The following is a 13,818-nucleotide window of genomic DNA, read 5'->3' on the forward strand; positions in this document are numbered from 1 at the left end:
GGTTTATTGTTTCTCAGTTCTAGATTTGCCAGTGTGGGAAGGGAGAGCTGAAAGAGCAGGATCCATTGGAGTTAGGCCCTGTAGGCCAGGTCAGCATGCTCACAGCTCTGCTTAACCAAAGCAAGGGACCAGTGCTTGGGGGTTAGTTTTAATGACTCTTTCTCTTCTGAAAGCAAGAAAATCCCCCAGGCAAAATGCTGAGCACAGGGGGACGTGGGGCTAGCAGCAGAACAAGGACAGCAAGGAGGAAACAGTAAATGTTTGCCCTCAGGACTGCAGCCCCTGAAAAGCAGAGCCCCTTCCAGCCACACTTCCCTCCCCGGGGCAGCCCTGTGTTACCTTGCAGGGCACAGCACAGCCCCTGGGAGCCCTGTGGCACCACAGGCTGTTCCTCAGGGCATTGATTTCTAAGTCACTTTGCAGCAAACTCAAATTTTGGCTGCATTAAAAAAACCCCAACCCAACCCAAACCTCCCAGAGCCTTGGGCAAAGGTGCTGCTGCCATCCTGTTCTCCTCGGGCTGGCACTGCCCTGTCTCTGTTGGCTGCACTGGGAGCTGGTGCCTGGCGCTGGGGGTTGAGTTGCAAAGGTCAGGTTTGGGCAGGAGCTGTGCACAGGGACAGTGCCTGCTGCCTCTGTCTCTGCTCCATCCTCTCAGACTGGGCAGGCTGGAGGGCAGCTGCAGCCCTGGGTGATGGCTCCTGTGTGGCAGCTGCCAGCCCCGGCTCCAGAGGCCAGCTGTGCTAGGCGTGCCGGCTCGGCGTGCCCGGCTTCACCTGGGGCGTCCTGTGTGCAGGCCTGGGGAGACAAAAGGCTTGAGCCACTTTGGGGTGAGAGGAGCAAGCAGGCAATTAATGTCTGACTGCTGCTCAGCTCCTGTTGATCAGGGACCAGGCACCTCCACGAGCAGGCTGCGAAGTGCAGCAGCAGAGCAAGAGCCAGGACCCTGTCCCCAGAGGACAGAGTCTGGAGCTGTGCAGGGTGAAGTTTAGGCTTGACCTGAGAAAGAGGTTCTTCACAGACAGAGAGATTGGCCTTGGGATGGGCTGCCCAGGGAGGGTCCCTGCAGGGGTTTAAGAAGGGACTGCATGAGGCATTTAGTGCCATGGTCTGGTTGATTAGTTAGGATTGGCTTGGACTTGATGATCTTGGAGGTCTCTTCCAAGCTGGCTGACTCTGTGTGTGCTCCTCAATCCCCTTTGTGCTGGTGGAGGCTCTGCCAACACTTCAGCTGGCGGCAGGCAGTGGAAGGAGGCACACTGCTGTGTGGTTGTTACACTGATGACACCACAGAAGGGCTCTCTCAGCTTTGCCTCTGACTCCTGCACCCTCCTGTCCTTTCACCAAGCCTTTCTCCACATTCAGCAATAAAGAAAGCAAAAGAGCCCAGGGTTGTTCTTTGTGGAGCTGAGGAAGCTGCTATCAATTCCTAAGGACTTTTTCTTGTTGCAGGCAGCTTTCCTGCAGAGGAGATTGGAAGGAGGCTTTCTGGACAGCCAGCATGCTCCCAAGATGAGGGAAATTGCTACTCCAGCACCTGATAGATTGATGCTGATTTAACAAGTTTGGAGATTTGGCACCCAGTTGCCCTGAAAATTAATTAGTGGTGGAAAATGAATCCTTCAGCTGCCAGCAAGGATCCCAGGCCAGATCCTAAGGCACTCTTTGAGTGAATTGCACTCTTAGCTTCCAAAGAGCCTGATTTGGGTAAGCAGGAACTGCTCAGAGCAGCAGGAATTCCCTCTCCAAAGGAAAGCTTAAGTGTGCTGCAGGTGCTCAGGGAGAGCTCTGCCATGGCAGTGCTGCTGAAGGGAGGCTGGCCTTGGGGAGCTGATTTCCTGAGGCACTTGTACCCGTGTGGGGGAAGACTGAAGAGCTCTGCAGCCTGTTTATCCCTGTAGGGACAGGACATCTGTGGCAACAGGGCCTGAGATAAGTGAGGAATGCAAGCATGGTGCTAAGGAGGCAGCAAGGAGAGCTCCTCATTATCAGTTAGCCCTTGGGAGGCCAGGAGGGGATCAGTGCTGGGTGTGAAAATATCCATGGTGAAAATGCCAGGCTGGGCTCTTCAGGAAAGACCTTAGAGCAGCCTGTCAGGACCAGAAGGGGCTACAGGAAGGCTGCAGAGAGACTGTTCCCAAAGGCCTGGAGGGACAGGACCAGGGGCAATGGCTTCAAAGTAGAGCAGAGCAGATTGAGATTGGATGTGAGGAACAAGCTCTGCCCCAGGAGGCTGCTGGAACACTGCAGCAGGTTGCCCAGAGAGGTGATTGAGGCTCCATCCCTGGAGCTATTCCAGGCGAGGCTGGACAGGGCTCTGGGCAACCTGCTCCAGTGGAGGATGTCCCTGCTGAGTGCAGAGGGTTGGCCTGGATGAGCTTTGGAGCTCCCTTCCAGCTCAGACCATTCTATGACTCCTCAGACAGGGACAGAAGCGAGGCTGTGGCTGTGCTCTGATGGGGGGCTGCTGCCACAGGGCAGAAGCATTGCCACTCCCTGCTCTTCCCTCAAACACAGACTGCTCAGGCAATGATTTCTGATGTGTTCTGCCTGAAAAATCAAAATCCTTCACAGACAGCAGTGGGCTGGAAGGGAGCCTCCAGGGGCATCTTGTCCAACCCCTGCAGGCAGCAGGGACAGCTCCAGCTAGAGCAGGCTGCCCAGGGACACAGCCAGGCTGAGCTTCAATGTCTCCAGGGACAGAACCTCAACCCCATCCCTGGGCAGCCTGTGCCAGTGTCTCCCCAGCCTCCCTGTGCAGAACTTCCTCCTCATGTCCAACCTAACTCTGCCCTGGGAAAGCTTAAGGAAAGGGCTCCTGTCTGCCCTAGAAAACAGATTAAGCCTGAAGCCAGCCACATCTGCACTGCTGTTCCTCAGGGAAGGCAGCTAGGGCTGTGTCAGCCTCTCTGCTTGGGGCCTGCTGGGGAAATAGAGGCAGAAAGCCATGGTGGTGTTGTCCAGAATTGTGCAGAGGGGCATTTGGGCTGCAGCAATCTGCATCTAGCCCATGGGCATGAGCTGAAGCTCCAGTGAGGAAATCAAATGAAGAGTCTGGGGGGAGGAGGGATGAAATCTGGTCACCCTCCAGCTCGAGCTGGAGGGTGACCAGCACATTAGTTATGTGCTGTTAGTTATAAGCAGCAAGTGCTTAAGGCTGCCACAGCCACCTCCTGGCTTCCTGCTTAGTGCTCAGTGGTTTGATTGGTGTTAAAATCCCTCTCTCCTTTCCCCCTGAAGTGCTTGCCCAGTCCCCTCCCATCCCCCCTCTGTCAGATGAAGCATTTTCAGGCTGCTTTTTGGCACCTGCCTGCTTGATCACTCGGGGCTGAGTTGCTGCTGAGGAGGGGAGGGGTACTTGGCACTAACCTCTTACATCTGCATCTTCGGCTCCTGGTCTCTGAAACAAAAAAGACAGGTCAGTGCCACAGCCCCAGCTCCCAGCCCAGCCCAGGGACAAGTGCTGCAGCCAGGCTGCACTCCCTAGCAGGTTGCTGTCTTCAAGTTCCCCAAGGGATAGGCTGAGTATTGGAAGAAACTTCTCGACTGAAAGGCTTCTCACAGCCTGGCACAAGCTGCCCAGGAAGAGGCAGAGCTGTGGTGCTGAGGGCCAGGGTTCAGCCCCAGCCCTGTCAGAGTCAGAGATGGTTGGGCTGGGTGCTCTGAGAGGCCTTTTCCAGCCCTTTCTGTGATTCTAAGACTAACAAAGGTTAAACCAAGCTTATGTTTGAGGACAGCCCTGGGAGGGAGCAGTGCTGCAGGTCATGCCTCACTTAAGTAGTTTCATGGACTAAATTTACATGTGAGGAGCAGCATCAGGGTCAGGCTGGGAGTACTGACAGTGGGTTTGCTCTTGCTGCCTCCAGTGGCTCTGGCATGCTGCAGGAAATGCATTTGCAGCACCGAGTTCCTGCACCAGGCAAGGGGCAGTGCTGCCCTGCAGCCAAGCTGGACCAGGCTCTTGCCTGTTCTAGCTCCCATCTCATTCCTTTGGGATGTCTTCTGCAAATCCAATGTCACAGAGCCACTGAGTTGCTCTGGTTGGGAAAGCCCTCTAGGGTCACTGAGTCCTAGCATCAACCCAGCCCCACCATGGCCATCAAACCATGGCTCCAAGGGCCATGGCCACAGGCTTCTGCAACACCTCCAGGCATGGGGACTCCACCACCTCCCTGAGCAGCCTCTGCCAGGCCCTGACCACTCCTGCAGGAAATTCCAGCTGTTAATATTAGCACAGGGTGAAAAGATCCACGTCTGGGGGCTCGGGCTGCCTGCTGCAGCCATGAGCAGCAGCTGAGGGCTTTGTGCTGAACGCTCACATCAGCATTCAGAGACAGAAGTAAACCCTGAGTGGCATCTGCAGGTCACTGGGGAGTCTCCTGGGGACTTCAGAGGGAGTTTGGGTCACTTGTGGGCACCCTGCTCTGGCACCCTGCTCTGGCACCCTGCTGTTTCCCTAGAGAAGGATTTTTCTCCTGTGGCTTGTCAGTGCTTTCTTCATGCACTCCTTCCTGCTGCTGCAGACCATGGTGATTAGTGTTCCTCAGGGCTGAAGGGTGCTGGCAAATGGTGCTGTGTAAAACTGGCTCAGCTGGTGAATTCATCCTGCATCAGCTCCAGGCTGCAGGCTCGGTGAGCATCTGGCCAGGTCAGTTCAGCAGCAAACCACTCTGGTGTTCCAGACAGAGGAGCTGAGCTGGTGAGCTGGCACTGATGTCACCCCTGGGAGTATCAGGAACTTAAACACCTCTGCACTCACTGCTTGCTCTGGGGACTTCAAAGGTATTTCAGACTTGAAGGTCCACAAAAGGACTTTTTCCTGCCCAGAGATTTTTTATTCCTGCTTTAACCTCAGCAGCCTCTGAACCTGTGCAGCTCAGTGTTTGCTTTGGTTACAGCTCAAGCTGCTAATGAGAGTCTCTGCATTTGGCTTTGCAAGTCCCTGTGTGCCCCCTGGGACACCAGCCTAAGGCTGGTAGAGCCAACAAGAGTTTTCTCAGTTCTGGGTCTATCTGCTCTGCTTCCTTGCAGCATAGAGATCAAGAATTATTTCTCAGGCTAAGCCTACTGATGAGGGAAGCAGAGAGGCTGAATTTTAATGGGGGCCCTTCCCTTGGGCTGCCTCTATCCTGGTTGCCTGATCCTATGTGAAGGGGCTAGCAAGAATCACACAGCCTTAGGGGTCGGAAAGGGCCTTGAAAGCTCATCCAGTCCAACCCCCTGCCAGGGCAGGGCCACCTGGTGTAGGTCAAGCAGGAACACGTCCAGGTGAGCTTGGAAAGTTTCCAGAGAAGGAGACTCCACAGCCCCTCTGGGCAGCCTGCTGCAGTGAGGAAGCCCTGCAGGGCAGGGCTGGAGCGGCGCCGGGGGGCTGTGGCTTACGCTGGCACAGTGCGAGGGTGAGCGTCAGGGCGATGGCCAGCAGGAGGGAGGCACCTGCCAAGGGAACCCAGATCAAGAGGTCACAGAAGAAATTCAGCTCCTCTCTGCTGGTGCCTGCAGGAACAGAGGAGAGGAGAGCTCACAGCCAGCGCTGGTGCAGCAAAGGGAGCTGCCTGCCCTTCAGCAAGGCCGTGGTGAAGCCGGGAGCTTCCCCTGGGCAGCCGGCGGTGCCTGCAGGTGCAGCATGGACCTGGCTCTCAGCACTGCCCGGGGGGCTCGAGGAGGACACCTAGCTGAAGGTTTGCTTGTGCCCCTGCCAAGGCTCACACCAGCCCCAGCCCCCAAGGCTCCACCACCCCTCTTCCAAGGCACGAGACACACTCCTGCTTTTGGCATCTGGAGCCTTTCCTACTGGGTTGAAGCACTGGAGTTTAACCCTGCCAGCTCTGATAAAGCTCTAAGGACTTCTTCTCTCCTCCCATCCCAGAATTTCTGCAGGATGCCCTATGGTACCAGTGGACCAGTGCCCAGCCATTGCCCTCTCCCTCCCTGCATCAGAGCTACCTGGATCTGTGGTCCTCAGGCAGGAGTCCTGTGTGGTGGTGCCGTGCTGGGTGGTGGGAGGTGCTGTGGTGGTGGTGACTGTAAGTGAAGCAATACAGCATGGAGGGAAATGCAAGAAGCCAGCTCTCTCCTGTCCTGCTCTCCCACCCCTGCAGGGAATGGCTGCTCCTGTGGTTCAGCACAGGGCTCAGGTCTGGGGGGACTTTCTACAGCCCATTTTGGTTAGTGACCCCCCCAAGGAGGGTCTCTCAAGATCAAATAGGGAGCCACAGGCTTCTTTCTTCTTGCTCTCTGCCACCATCCTCAGAACCCCCAAACAGCCTGAGGCTGGCAGGACCTGTGTGAGGTGAGGTAGTCTGACCCCTTCAGAGCCATGACCAGGATGAAGAAGTGGGGCTGGGGGGGTGATGCTGGGCCTGCTGTTGTGCAGGAGTGACCCCAAGAGACAGCAATCAGCAGAGCTCCAGCAGGAGGGACCGGTGCAGGGCTCAGAGCACGCCCTGGGCAAGCAAGCAGGGAAAAGGGAGGTTGTGGGAGAGGTGAATGACTAAAGAGTGTATGGGCAGGAGGTGCTGGGTGTTCTGGCAGACAGAAGTGGGGCTGGGTGGAGGTGTAGCTGACCTGGGAAGAAGGCAGGCAGGCCAGTGCTGAAGTACAGCACTTGGTTGCTGTTCACCAGGCAGAAGTATGTGCCCTCATCATGCGGCTGGAAAGCCCTCACCACCAGCTGGTAGGAGCTCATGGCCCTCTTCACCTCGAAGCGTGAGGATGTCCTCTGGTTCCCCTCAAATGTGGCTTTGCTCATGTAAGAGATGTAGGCAATGAAGTGCAGGGCCTCCTCCTTGTCCTGGCGGATCCAGAGCACGCCAGCGTCCCTCCTGTCAGGCACACACTCCAGCTCCAGGCGCTGGCCCGCCTGCTGGGGCCCCGCGGTGCTGCCACCGAACCGGATCCTTACGCTCTGCTCCCGGCCGTGGATCCCAGAGCAGCCTGCTGCAGAGAAACCCTCGTGGGAGCTGCTCAGGAAGGGCCCTGTGCCCTCAGGCAAGCCCTGATCCCTCTCCACGGGGGGGTGCCACAGGCGGACCGTGCTCCAAGGTCTCCTTGCTGGGACGGTGCTCATCCTTGTTGAGTCCCCAGGCTTTAAGGAGGGGCTCTGCCCTTCAGAGGAGCATTTCAGCTGCCTTCTGAGGGGCATTGCCCCTTCCCAGCTTCTCTGAAGTGACTCCCCAAACTCTGCTAAACTCCCTTCTTCCCCCTCCCTTCCAGAACCACTTCTCCAGCCACCCCCCGGCTGCCCGGTGCGGAGGCGATGCCACCTTGGCCTCCGCAGTGCCTGAGCAAGCCTCCAAGTCAGCCTTTTCCCGGCTTGGCAGAGACCCTGAGGATTGCCTGGGCCCAGCTCCCCTCCCATCGGGTCGGGAGTTGCCCTCTGCTCAGCGCCTTGGCTGGCAGCCTCCCAGCCCTGTCTCCATACTCACCGAGCTCCAGGCCGAGCAGCAGCAGCAGGAGGGGAGTCCTGGCCATCGTCTCCATCCCCGGGGAGGCTGTGGTGGGGCAGAGCTGCTGTGTCTCACCTCGGGAGGCTGTGTTGCTCGCTGGGGAGGATGTGATGTCATCAGGACCCTCTTGGTTAGAGAGATGCTGTTCAGCATCTGTGGCGACGTGTAGGGGGGAAAGTTTCCTGAAGCAGTTCAGTTCTGGGGCAGGATTTGGGCTGGTTTGTCCTCACCGGTTCCTGATGGTGCCTCAAGGATTTTGCCTTGGTGACATCCCTAGGGGCTCAGCCTGAGGATGCTGCTGCCTGAGGCAGGATCAGCCACCACAGCTGCTGTCTCCCAGCTGTCTGGGGCTTCACAGCAGCTCCAGCTCTGCAGGAGTCGCAAGGAGCCCTCCTGCTTTGGCTGCAGGCCTCAGGCTGGCTCTCTTGGCTGGGGGGCCTGGCTGGGCTGGCAGAGCTCTCTGTGCTTGGTCCTCCAGCAAGCAGGAGAGGGCCGTGCCAGGGTGCACACCCCCAGGTGTCAGTGGTCTCCCGGTGCTGCCGATGCAGCTGGGCTCTGCAGCTGCTCTGTGGCTCTCCGTGCAGCTGCTCTGCAAGAGCAGCTTCGTGTGAGGCAGGTGGGCTGTGAGCTGCGCCCCCAGAACGCCTCAGGCCCCGGGGCTGTGCATTGTTCTTTGGTTTTTCACACCTTGTGGTTTTCTACTCTAAGCGCAGGAGCTTCCTCCCTGCCAAAACATCCCTGCAGAGGCCTTGCCTCTGCCTCCAGCTGACCACTGGCACATGGCTATGGGTGACACTTCCTGGAGCTCTGCAGCAGCAGCTCCTGCAGGCTGGGGCAGAGAGCTGCTGTATTGGTTTCCTCAGTTGGCACTCCCTGGCTTTCTTGCCTGTGCAAGATGTTCCTCTGCAGGTCCCCTTCTCCCTGGGCTGTCACAGGCCAGGTGCTGCTGCTGGGACTGCTGCTGAACAGAGGAGTTGGGGGAAATGCTTTAGGAGTGGGGTTGTTTCACTCCTCCAAACATGCTGGTGGGTGAGGAAAGCTGCTGCCAGGCCTGCTGAGGTGGGTGAGATGCACACTCCCATGGGGCTGTGACACTTGTGGTGGCTACCTGAGAGACAGCAGATATGGACAACAGCAAGAGAAAACATCACAAGGCTCTGGATCTCAAAATCCCAGCAAGCAAATGTGAGCAGCCTTGAGCTGAATCCCAGAATGGCTCAGGCTGGAAGGGACCTCAGAGATCATCTACTCTAACATGGGCAGGGACACCTCTCAGCTGGACTCAGCTGCTCCAACCTGGCCCTGAACACCCCCAGGCAGGAGGCACCACAGCCTCCCTGGGCAGCCTGTGCCAGACTCTCACCACCCTCACACTGAAGAACTTCTTCCTCAGCTCCACTCTAACCCTGCTCTGCCTCAGCTTCAAACCATTCCCCCTTGGTCTGGCTCTGGACACCCTCATGAGAAGTCCCTCTGCAGCCTTGCTGCAGGACCCCTTCAGGTACCAGAAGGCAGCTCTGAGGTTCCCAGCTTGGTGACATCTGCAGACTTGCTGCAGGTGCCTCTGTGCCCCTGTCCCATGTCACTAACAGAGATGGTAAGCAGCACTGGACCCAGTGCACATCCCTGAGGGGCTCCACTTGTCACTGGTGTCCACCTGGGCATCAAAAGCCACCCCTTAGCAGCCCAGCCATCTCCAGAGGAGGGATCAGCTGGTGCTGCTTCCACAGGCTCCTCTGGTGTCAGTGAGGCTTTTGTGCTCCTTAACCTAGGTAGAATTCCTCTTCCCTCTGTAACAGGCTAAGCTGCTGAGGGAAGGTGCCTGTCTTCATGGGCTGATAGAGGAGTGATGGAGGGAGCTGAAGCTGCAGCCTTGTAGGTGCCTGCATGAGCCCCATGTTTCCCGAGGTGCTGAAGTGAGCTGGCTCCTGGCATCCCTCAGGACTGTTGTGGGAGTGCCCCCCAGATCTGTCACACTTACAACTCAGTGACAGAAAATGGACATTTCAGAAGCACAGCCTGAGCCCAGAGCAGGAACATCCTGGGTCCCTGGTTTCCAGTGTGGTTCAAGTGGGCTGAAGGTTTGTCAGGACGAGGTGCCTGCTGTGCTGCAGGGGGGGATGCTCAGCCACAGCACACAGAGCATGGGCTCAGAGACCTGGTGCTGGATGTGCTGGGGACCCTGTGCAGTGAAAGGACCATCCAGGAAGGGCTGCTGCCTTTCTTAGTGGGGACATCTTACTTCTCTCTGGTCTCTGACTAATGGCAAGTTTTGTTATGAATCAGCCTGGGGTAGCAAACTGGAGCCCAGAGATTCTCCTTATGAGTGTGGAGTGCCCCTGGTCCCTTGGTGGCTGGCAGAGCCAGCTGGTCTGCATGCAAAGCCACTCTGCCTTTTGTCTCCAGATCTTGTGTCACCATTCAGAGGTCTCCTTTATCTCTTCTTACTCTCATCTGATGAATTGCTTTGTGGCTCACCACCAGAGGGAAGATCCCACCAGTACCAGTCTCTTGTGATGCTTGCCCATGGTGCTGGGCAAGGGTGAGGCTGGGGAGTCACAGGAGCCAGCTGCAGGCAGCTGTTCCTTCCTGCTGCCCACAGTGAGCTGCTAAGGAAGGTGCCCTCCCGAGGCAAGGCAGGAGCTTGCTGGCTGCAGGGAGACAGCTGCAGGGGGGCTGCCCTCAGCTCTTAACACACTTCACTGGCCAGAGGAGACCAGGGAAGTGTAGCTGTGCTGCAGATGGGTGTGTGAGATCAGATCAGGTCAGTTCAACAAGGCCAAGTGCAAGGTCCTGCAGCTGGGGCAGGGCAATCCCAGGCACTGATCCAGGCTGGGCAGGGACTGGCTGGAGAGCAGCCCTGAAGGAAAGGCCTTGGGGTGCTGGGGGAGGAGAAGCTCAAGAGGAGCCAGCAGGGAGCACTTGCAGCCCAGAGAGCCAAGCAGAGCCTGGGCTGCAGCAAGAGAAGTGATGCTATAAGCCCTGCCTCTGTCCCCCCCTCAGGCCTCCCCAGTGAGGAGCCAGCTGGGGCAGGGGTCGCTGTTTTCTGGCTCTGTGTTTAGGGATTGCTGAGCACAGAGCTGTTCCTGTTCCACGTGGTAACAACAGGGACACCTGCACCAGTGGCAGTTGGCACAGCTGGGCTGTGGAAGGCTCCAGGCACAAGCAGGAGCTGCAGGGACAGTCTGGGTTACAACCACCAGCTGTGCAGGTAATCCAGGTCAGTAGATGTAAGCTTTACACTCACGAGGGACTCCAGACCTGGGAGGAGGAGGTGGTTAATGGGATGACTGAAGGAATCCCTTTGGCTTTAGCATGCTCTGCTTTGGCAGTTTGTCCCCTGGATGATAGATGCCATGGCTGGGACCTGAGCCAACCCCTGGCACTAATAATGTCTTTTATTTGATACATTCTGTTGCAGTGCCACAGCTGTGACTAAGGGAGAAAAAGCTCAGCCAGCCAGTTGCTTCTGCAGAGCATCCTGTGAGGTGGCAGGAGGCCACCCAGGCTGGTTAGGCAGCAGAAGGTAATTCATTGTCTCTCCCAAACCCGCCAGTAAGTTTCATTTTACTCACAGGGGAGGCTGCAGGGCTCTGGTCACCGGTGGACTCCAGCCTAAGTCACTTGTGACCGAGGTTTATGCTCTGAAGCCAGCCTAGGTCTGTGTTTAATTAGTGTCAAATGAACAGAAGGAGACAGCAGCAAGGAGAGAAGAGACATAGCCAGGAAGGGAAGAGGCAGACTAACAAGAGCCCACTGCTGGGCTCAGCGGGAGGTGGCTTTAGGATCGACTCTGTGCTGGCTTACATTCATCTAACAGAGGAGACACTGGAAGTCAGAGGGAGCTGGAGGAGATGCTGAGCTTTGGTCATCTTGTGGAAGGATCTCAGTGTCTTTTCCACAGTGGAAGGACACTCTGCAGCTTTGTAGTGTCAGAGATTGTGTGGCTGCCTCGCAGCGCTGTGTGCCTGGCAGCAGCAGCACATCCCTGACGCACACGGCAGCGACTCACTGGTGCTTGGCAGGCACAACAAGCGGCGTGGAAATGAGCAGGCCCTGTCAGCTCCCGAGCTCTGCTGGCCTGTATCTCCTCATAGGGCTGCAGAAGGGCTCCTTCTTGCTAGCAGTGCTGCAGCATTGCTGCTGCTGAGCAGGTGCTGCCTGCTCGGAGCCCACCTCACCAGGTGCTGTTTGCCTCAGCATCCGTCCTGCTCTTGAGCTCTGAAGGCTCCCTCCTGGTGGGAGCAAGGGCAAAGCTCTGGGGAGAGCTCACCATTTAGTCACAGGTCACAAACTGTGCTTCAGACAGAGGGGGGAAATTTGCAGGGAGCTGAGTGCAGAATTTTCCATTGTGCCACAGCTGTGGTCTGGCAGCAGCCTCCTGCCTGCCTGCCTTCCTTCTGCCTGCTGCCTGCCTCCTGCCTGCCTCCTGCCTGCTGCCTGCTGCCTGCCTGCCTGCCTCCTGCCTGCTGCCTGCCTGCTGCCTGCTGCCTGCCTGCCTGCCTCCTGCCTGCTGCCTGCCTGCTGCCTGCTGCCTGCCTCCTGCCTGCATGCCTCCTGCCTGCCTGCTGCCTGCCTGCCTGCTGCCTGCCTCCTGCCTGCCTCCTGCCTGCTGCCTGCCTGCTGCCTGCCTCCTGCCTGCTGCCTGCCTCCTGCCTGCTGCCTGCTTGCTGCCTGCAGAGCTGCAGCACCGCAGGGCCCTGCAGGGGCAGGGGCAGCTGTGGCCACCAGATGCTCACAGGCTGCCTTCCCACTCCAGCTGCATGTTTCCACTGCCCAGCACTGCCCTGCCCCTGCTGCTCACACACACCTTCAAGTGCCCTGCACAACTCCCCCCCCTGAACCCCAGCAGCTCTGCATGCTGGAGACCTTCCACCTGCTCTCTGGGTTGAAGATCTCACAGTATCACAGCATCACAGCATCACAGTTGAAGATCTCCATCACCTCCATGCTTGTTGGTTCCTCAGCTGAGAGTCTGCCAAGCCCTGACTGTGGTACAAGTTTGCCTTGCAGGGGGGTTGCTGCCCTGCTCCCCCTGATGCTGCAGAGCCTCTTTGTGCAGCCATGTGGGACATCAGCAATCCCTGATGGCATCTTGGGCAGGGACTGGCTGGAGAGCAGCCCTGCAGGAAAGGCCTTGGGGGTGCTGGGGGAGGAGAAGCTCAGCAGGAGCCAGCAGGGAGCACTTGCAGCCCAGAGAGCCAAGCAGAGCCTGGGCTGCAGCAAGAGAAGTGTGGCCAGCAGGGCCAGGGAGGGGATTCTGCCCCTCTGCTCCACTCTGCTGAGCCCACAGCTGGAGCTCTGGGGCCAGCTCTGGAGCCTCTGTGCCAGGAAGGCTCTGGAGGGGCTGGAAGGTGTCCAGAGAAGGGCCAGGAGGAGGAGCAGAGGGCTGGAGCTGCTCTGCTGTGAGGACAGACTGAGGGAGTTGGGGTTGTGCAGGCTGGAGAGGAGAAGGCTCCCAGGAGACCTCATTGTGGCCTTCCAGGATCTGCAGGGGGCTCCAAGAAAGCTGGGGAGGGACTTTAGAGGGTGTCAGGGAGGGATAGGACTGGGGGGGATGGATCCAAGCTAGAGGAGGGCAGATTTAGATTAGACATCAGGAAGAAGTTGTTGCCCATGAGGGTGGTGAGAGCCTGGCACAGGTTGCCCAGGGAGGTGGTGGAAGCCTCCTGCCTGGAGGTGTTTGCAGCCAGGCTGGAGGTGGCTGTGAGCAACCTGCTGTGGTGTGAGGTGTCCCTGGCCATGGATGATCCTTGAGGTCCCTTCCAGCCCTGAAGATTCTGTGATCTGGGAACTGCTAACAATTTGCCCTGCCAGTACCACAGGTGGGGTTAACAGAGGACAGGTTGGGTTTCTGCAGCTCAAATCTCCTAAACACCACAGAGATTCAGTCCAGAAATCCAGACAGGCTTCCTATTTCTAGCCCCCAGTACAGACCTTCAACAGCATAAATAGAATGTCCTCATCACCAGGGAGATCATCTCTGTAGCTCCAGGGTATAGTTTTGTCTAAGCAGCAGTTCCTGTAGTCTTGTGGATCCCCACAAGTCCATGGGACCGGATGGGATCCATCCTGGGGTGCTGAGAGAGCTGGCAGATCAGCTCCAAGCCACTCTCCATCATTTGTCACCAGTCCTGGCTCACTGGAGAGGTCCCACAGGACTGGAAGCTGCCAATGTGATGCCCATCCACAAGGAGGTCAGGTTGGCTGAGCCAGGGAACTCCAGGCCTGTCAGCCTGACCTCAGTGCCAGGCAAGGCTATGGAACAGTCATCCTGAGTGCAGTCACACAGCACTTACAGGGTGGCCAAGGGATCAAGCCCAGCCAGCAGGGATTCAGGAAGGGCAGATCCTGCCTGACCAACCTGATC

The 13,818-nt window shown here is 57.6% G+C and overlaps 1 protein-coding gene across 1 annotated transcript; it reads right to left on the minus strand.

Moving 5' to 3' along the window:
* Positions 1-743: 743 nt before the first annotated feature.
* Positions 744-7,473, minus strand: CD8A (CD8 subunit alpha). The gene is made up of 6 exons (XM_054172064.1): positions 7,428-7,473; positions 6,568-6,939; positions 5,947-6,024; positions 5,383-5,496; positions 3,370-3,400; positions 744-798 (listed from the first exon to the last, which is right to left on the minus strand). Exons 1-6 carry the CDS (start codon positions 7,471-7,473, stop codon positions 744-746), a joined length of 696 nt encoding a protein of 231 aa, XP_054028039.1.
* Between the last annotated feature and the right edge of the window lie 6,345 nt (positions 7,474-13,818).

This window comes from Dryobates pubescens, chromosome 23 (genome assembly GCF_014839835.1).
Source record: "Dryobates pubescens isolate bDryPub1 chromosome 23, bDryPub1.pri, whole genome shotgun sequence".
Lineage (NCBI taxonomy): Eukaryota > Metazoa > Chordata > Aves > Piciformes > Picidae > Dryobates > Dryobates pubescens.

Coding starts and splice junctions, on each gene's coding strand:
- CD8A (XM_054172064.1), bottom strand. CDS start 7,473: ATGGCCAGGACTCCCCTCCTGCTGCTGCTGCTCGGCCTGGAGCTCG. Junction 6,940..7,427: donor GCTGCTCGGCCTGGAGCTCG/GTGAGTATGGAG, acceptor GTTTCTCTGCAG/CAGGCTGCTCTGGGATCCAC. Junction 3,401..5,382: donor CACCCTCGCACTGTGCCAGC/GTAAGCCACAGC, acceptor TTTTTGTTTCAG/AGACCAGGAGCCGAAGATGC.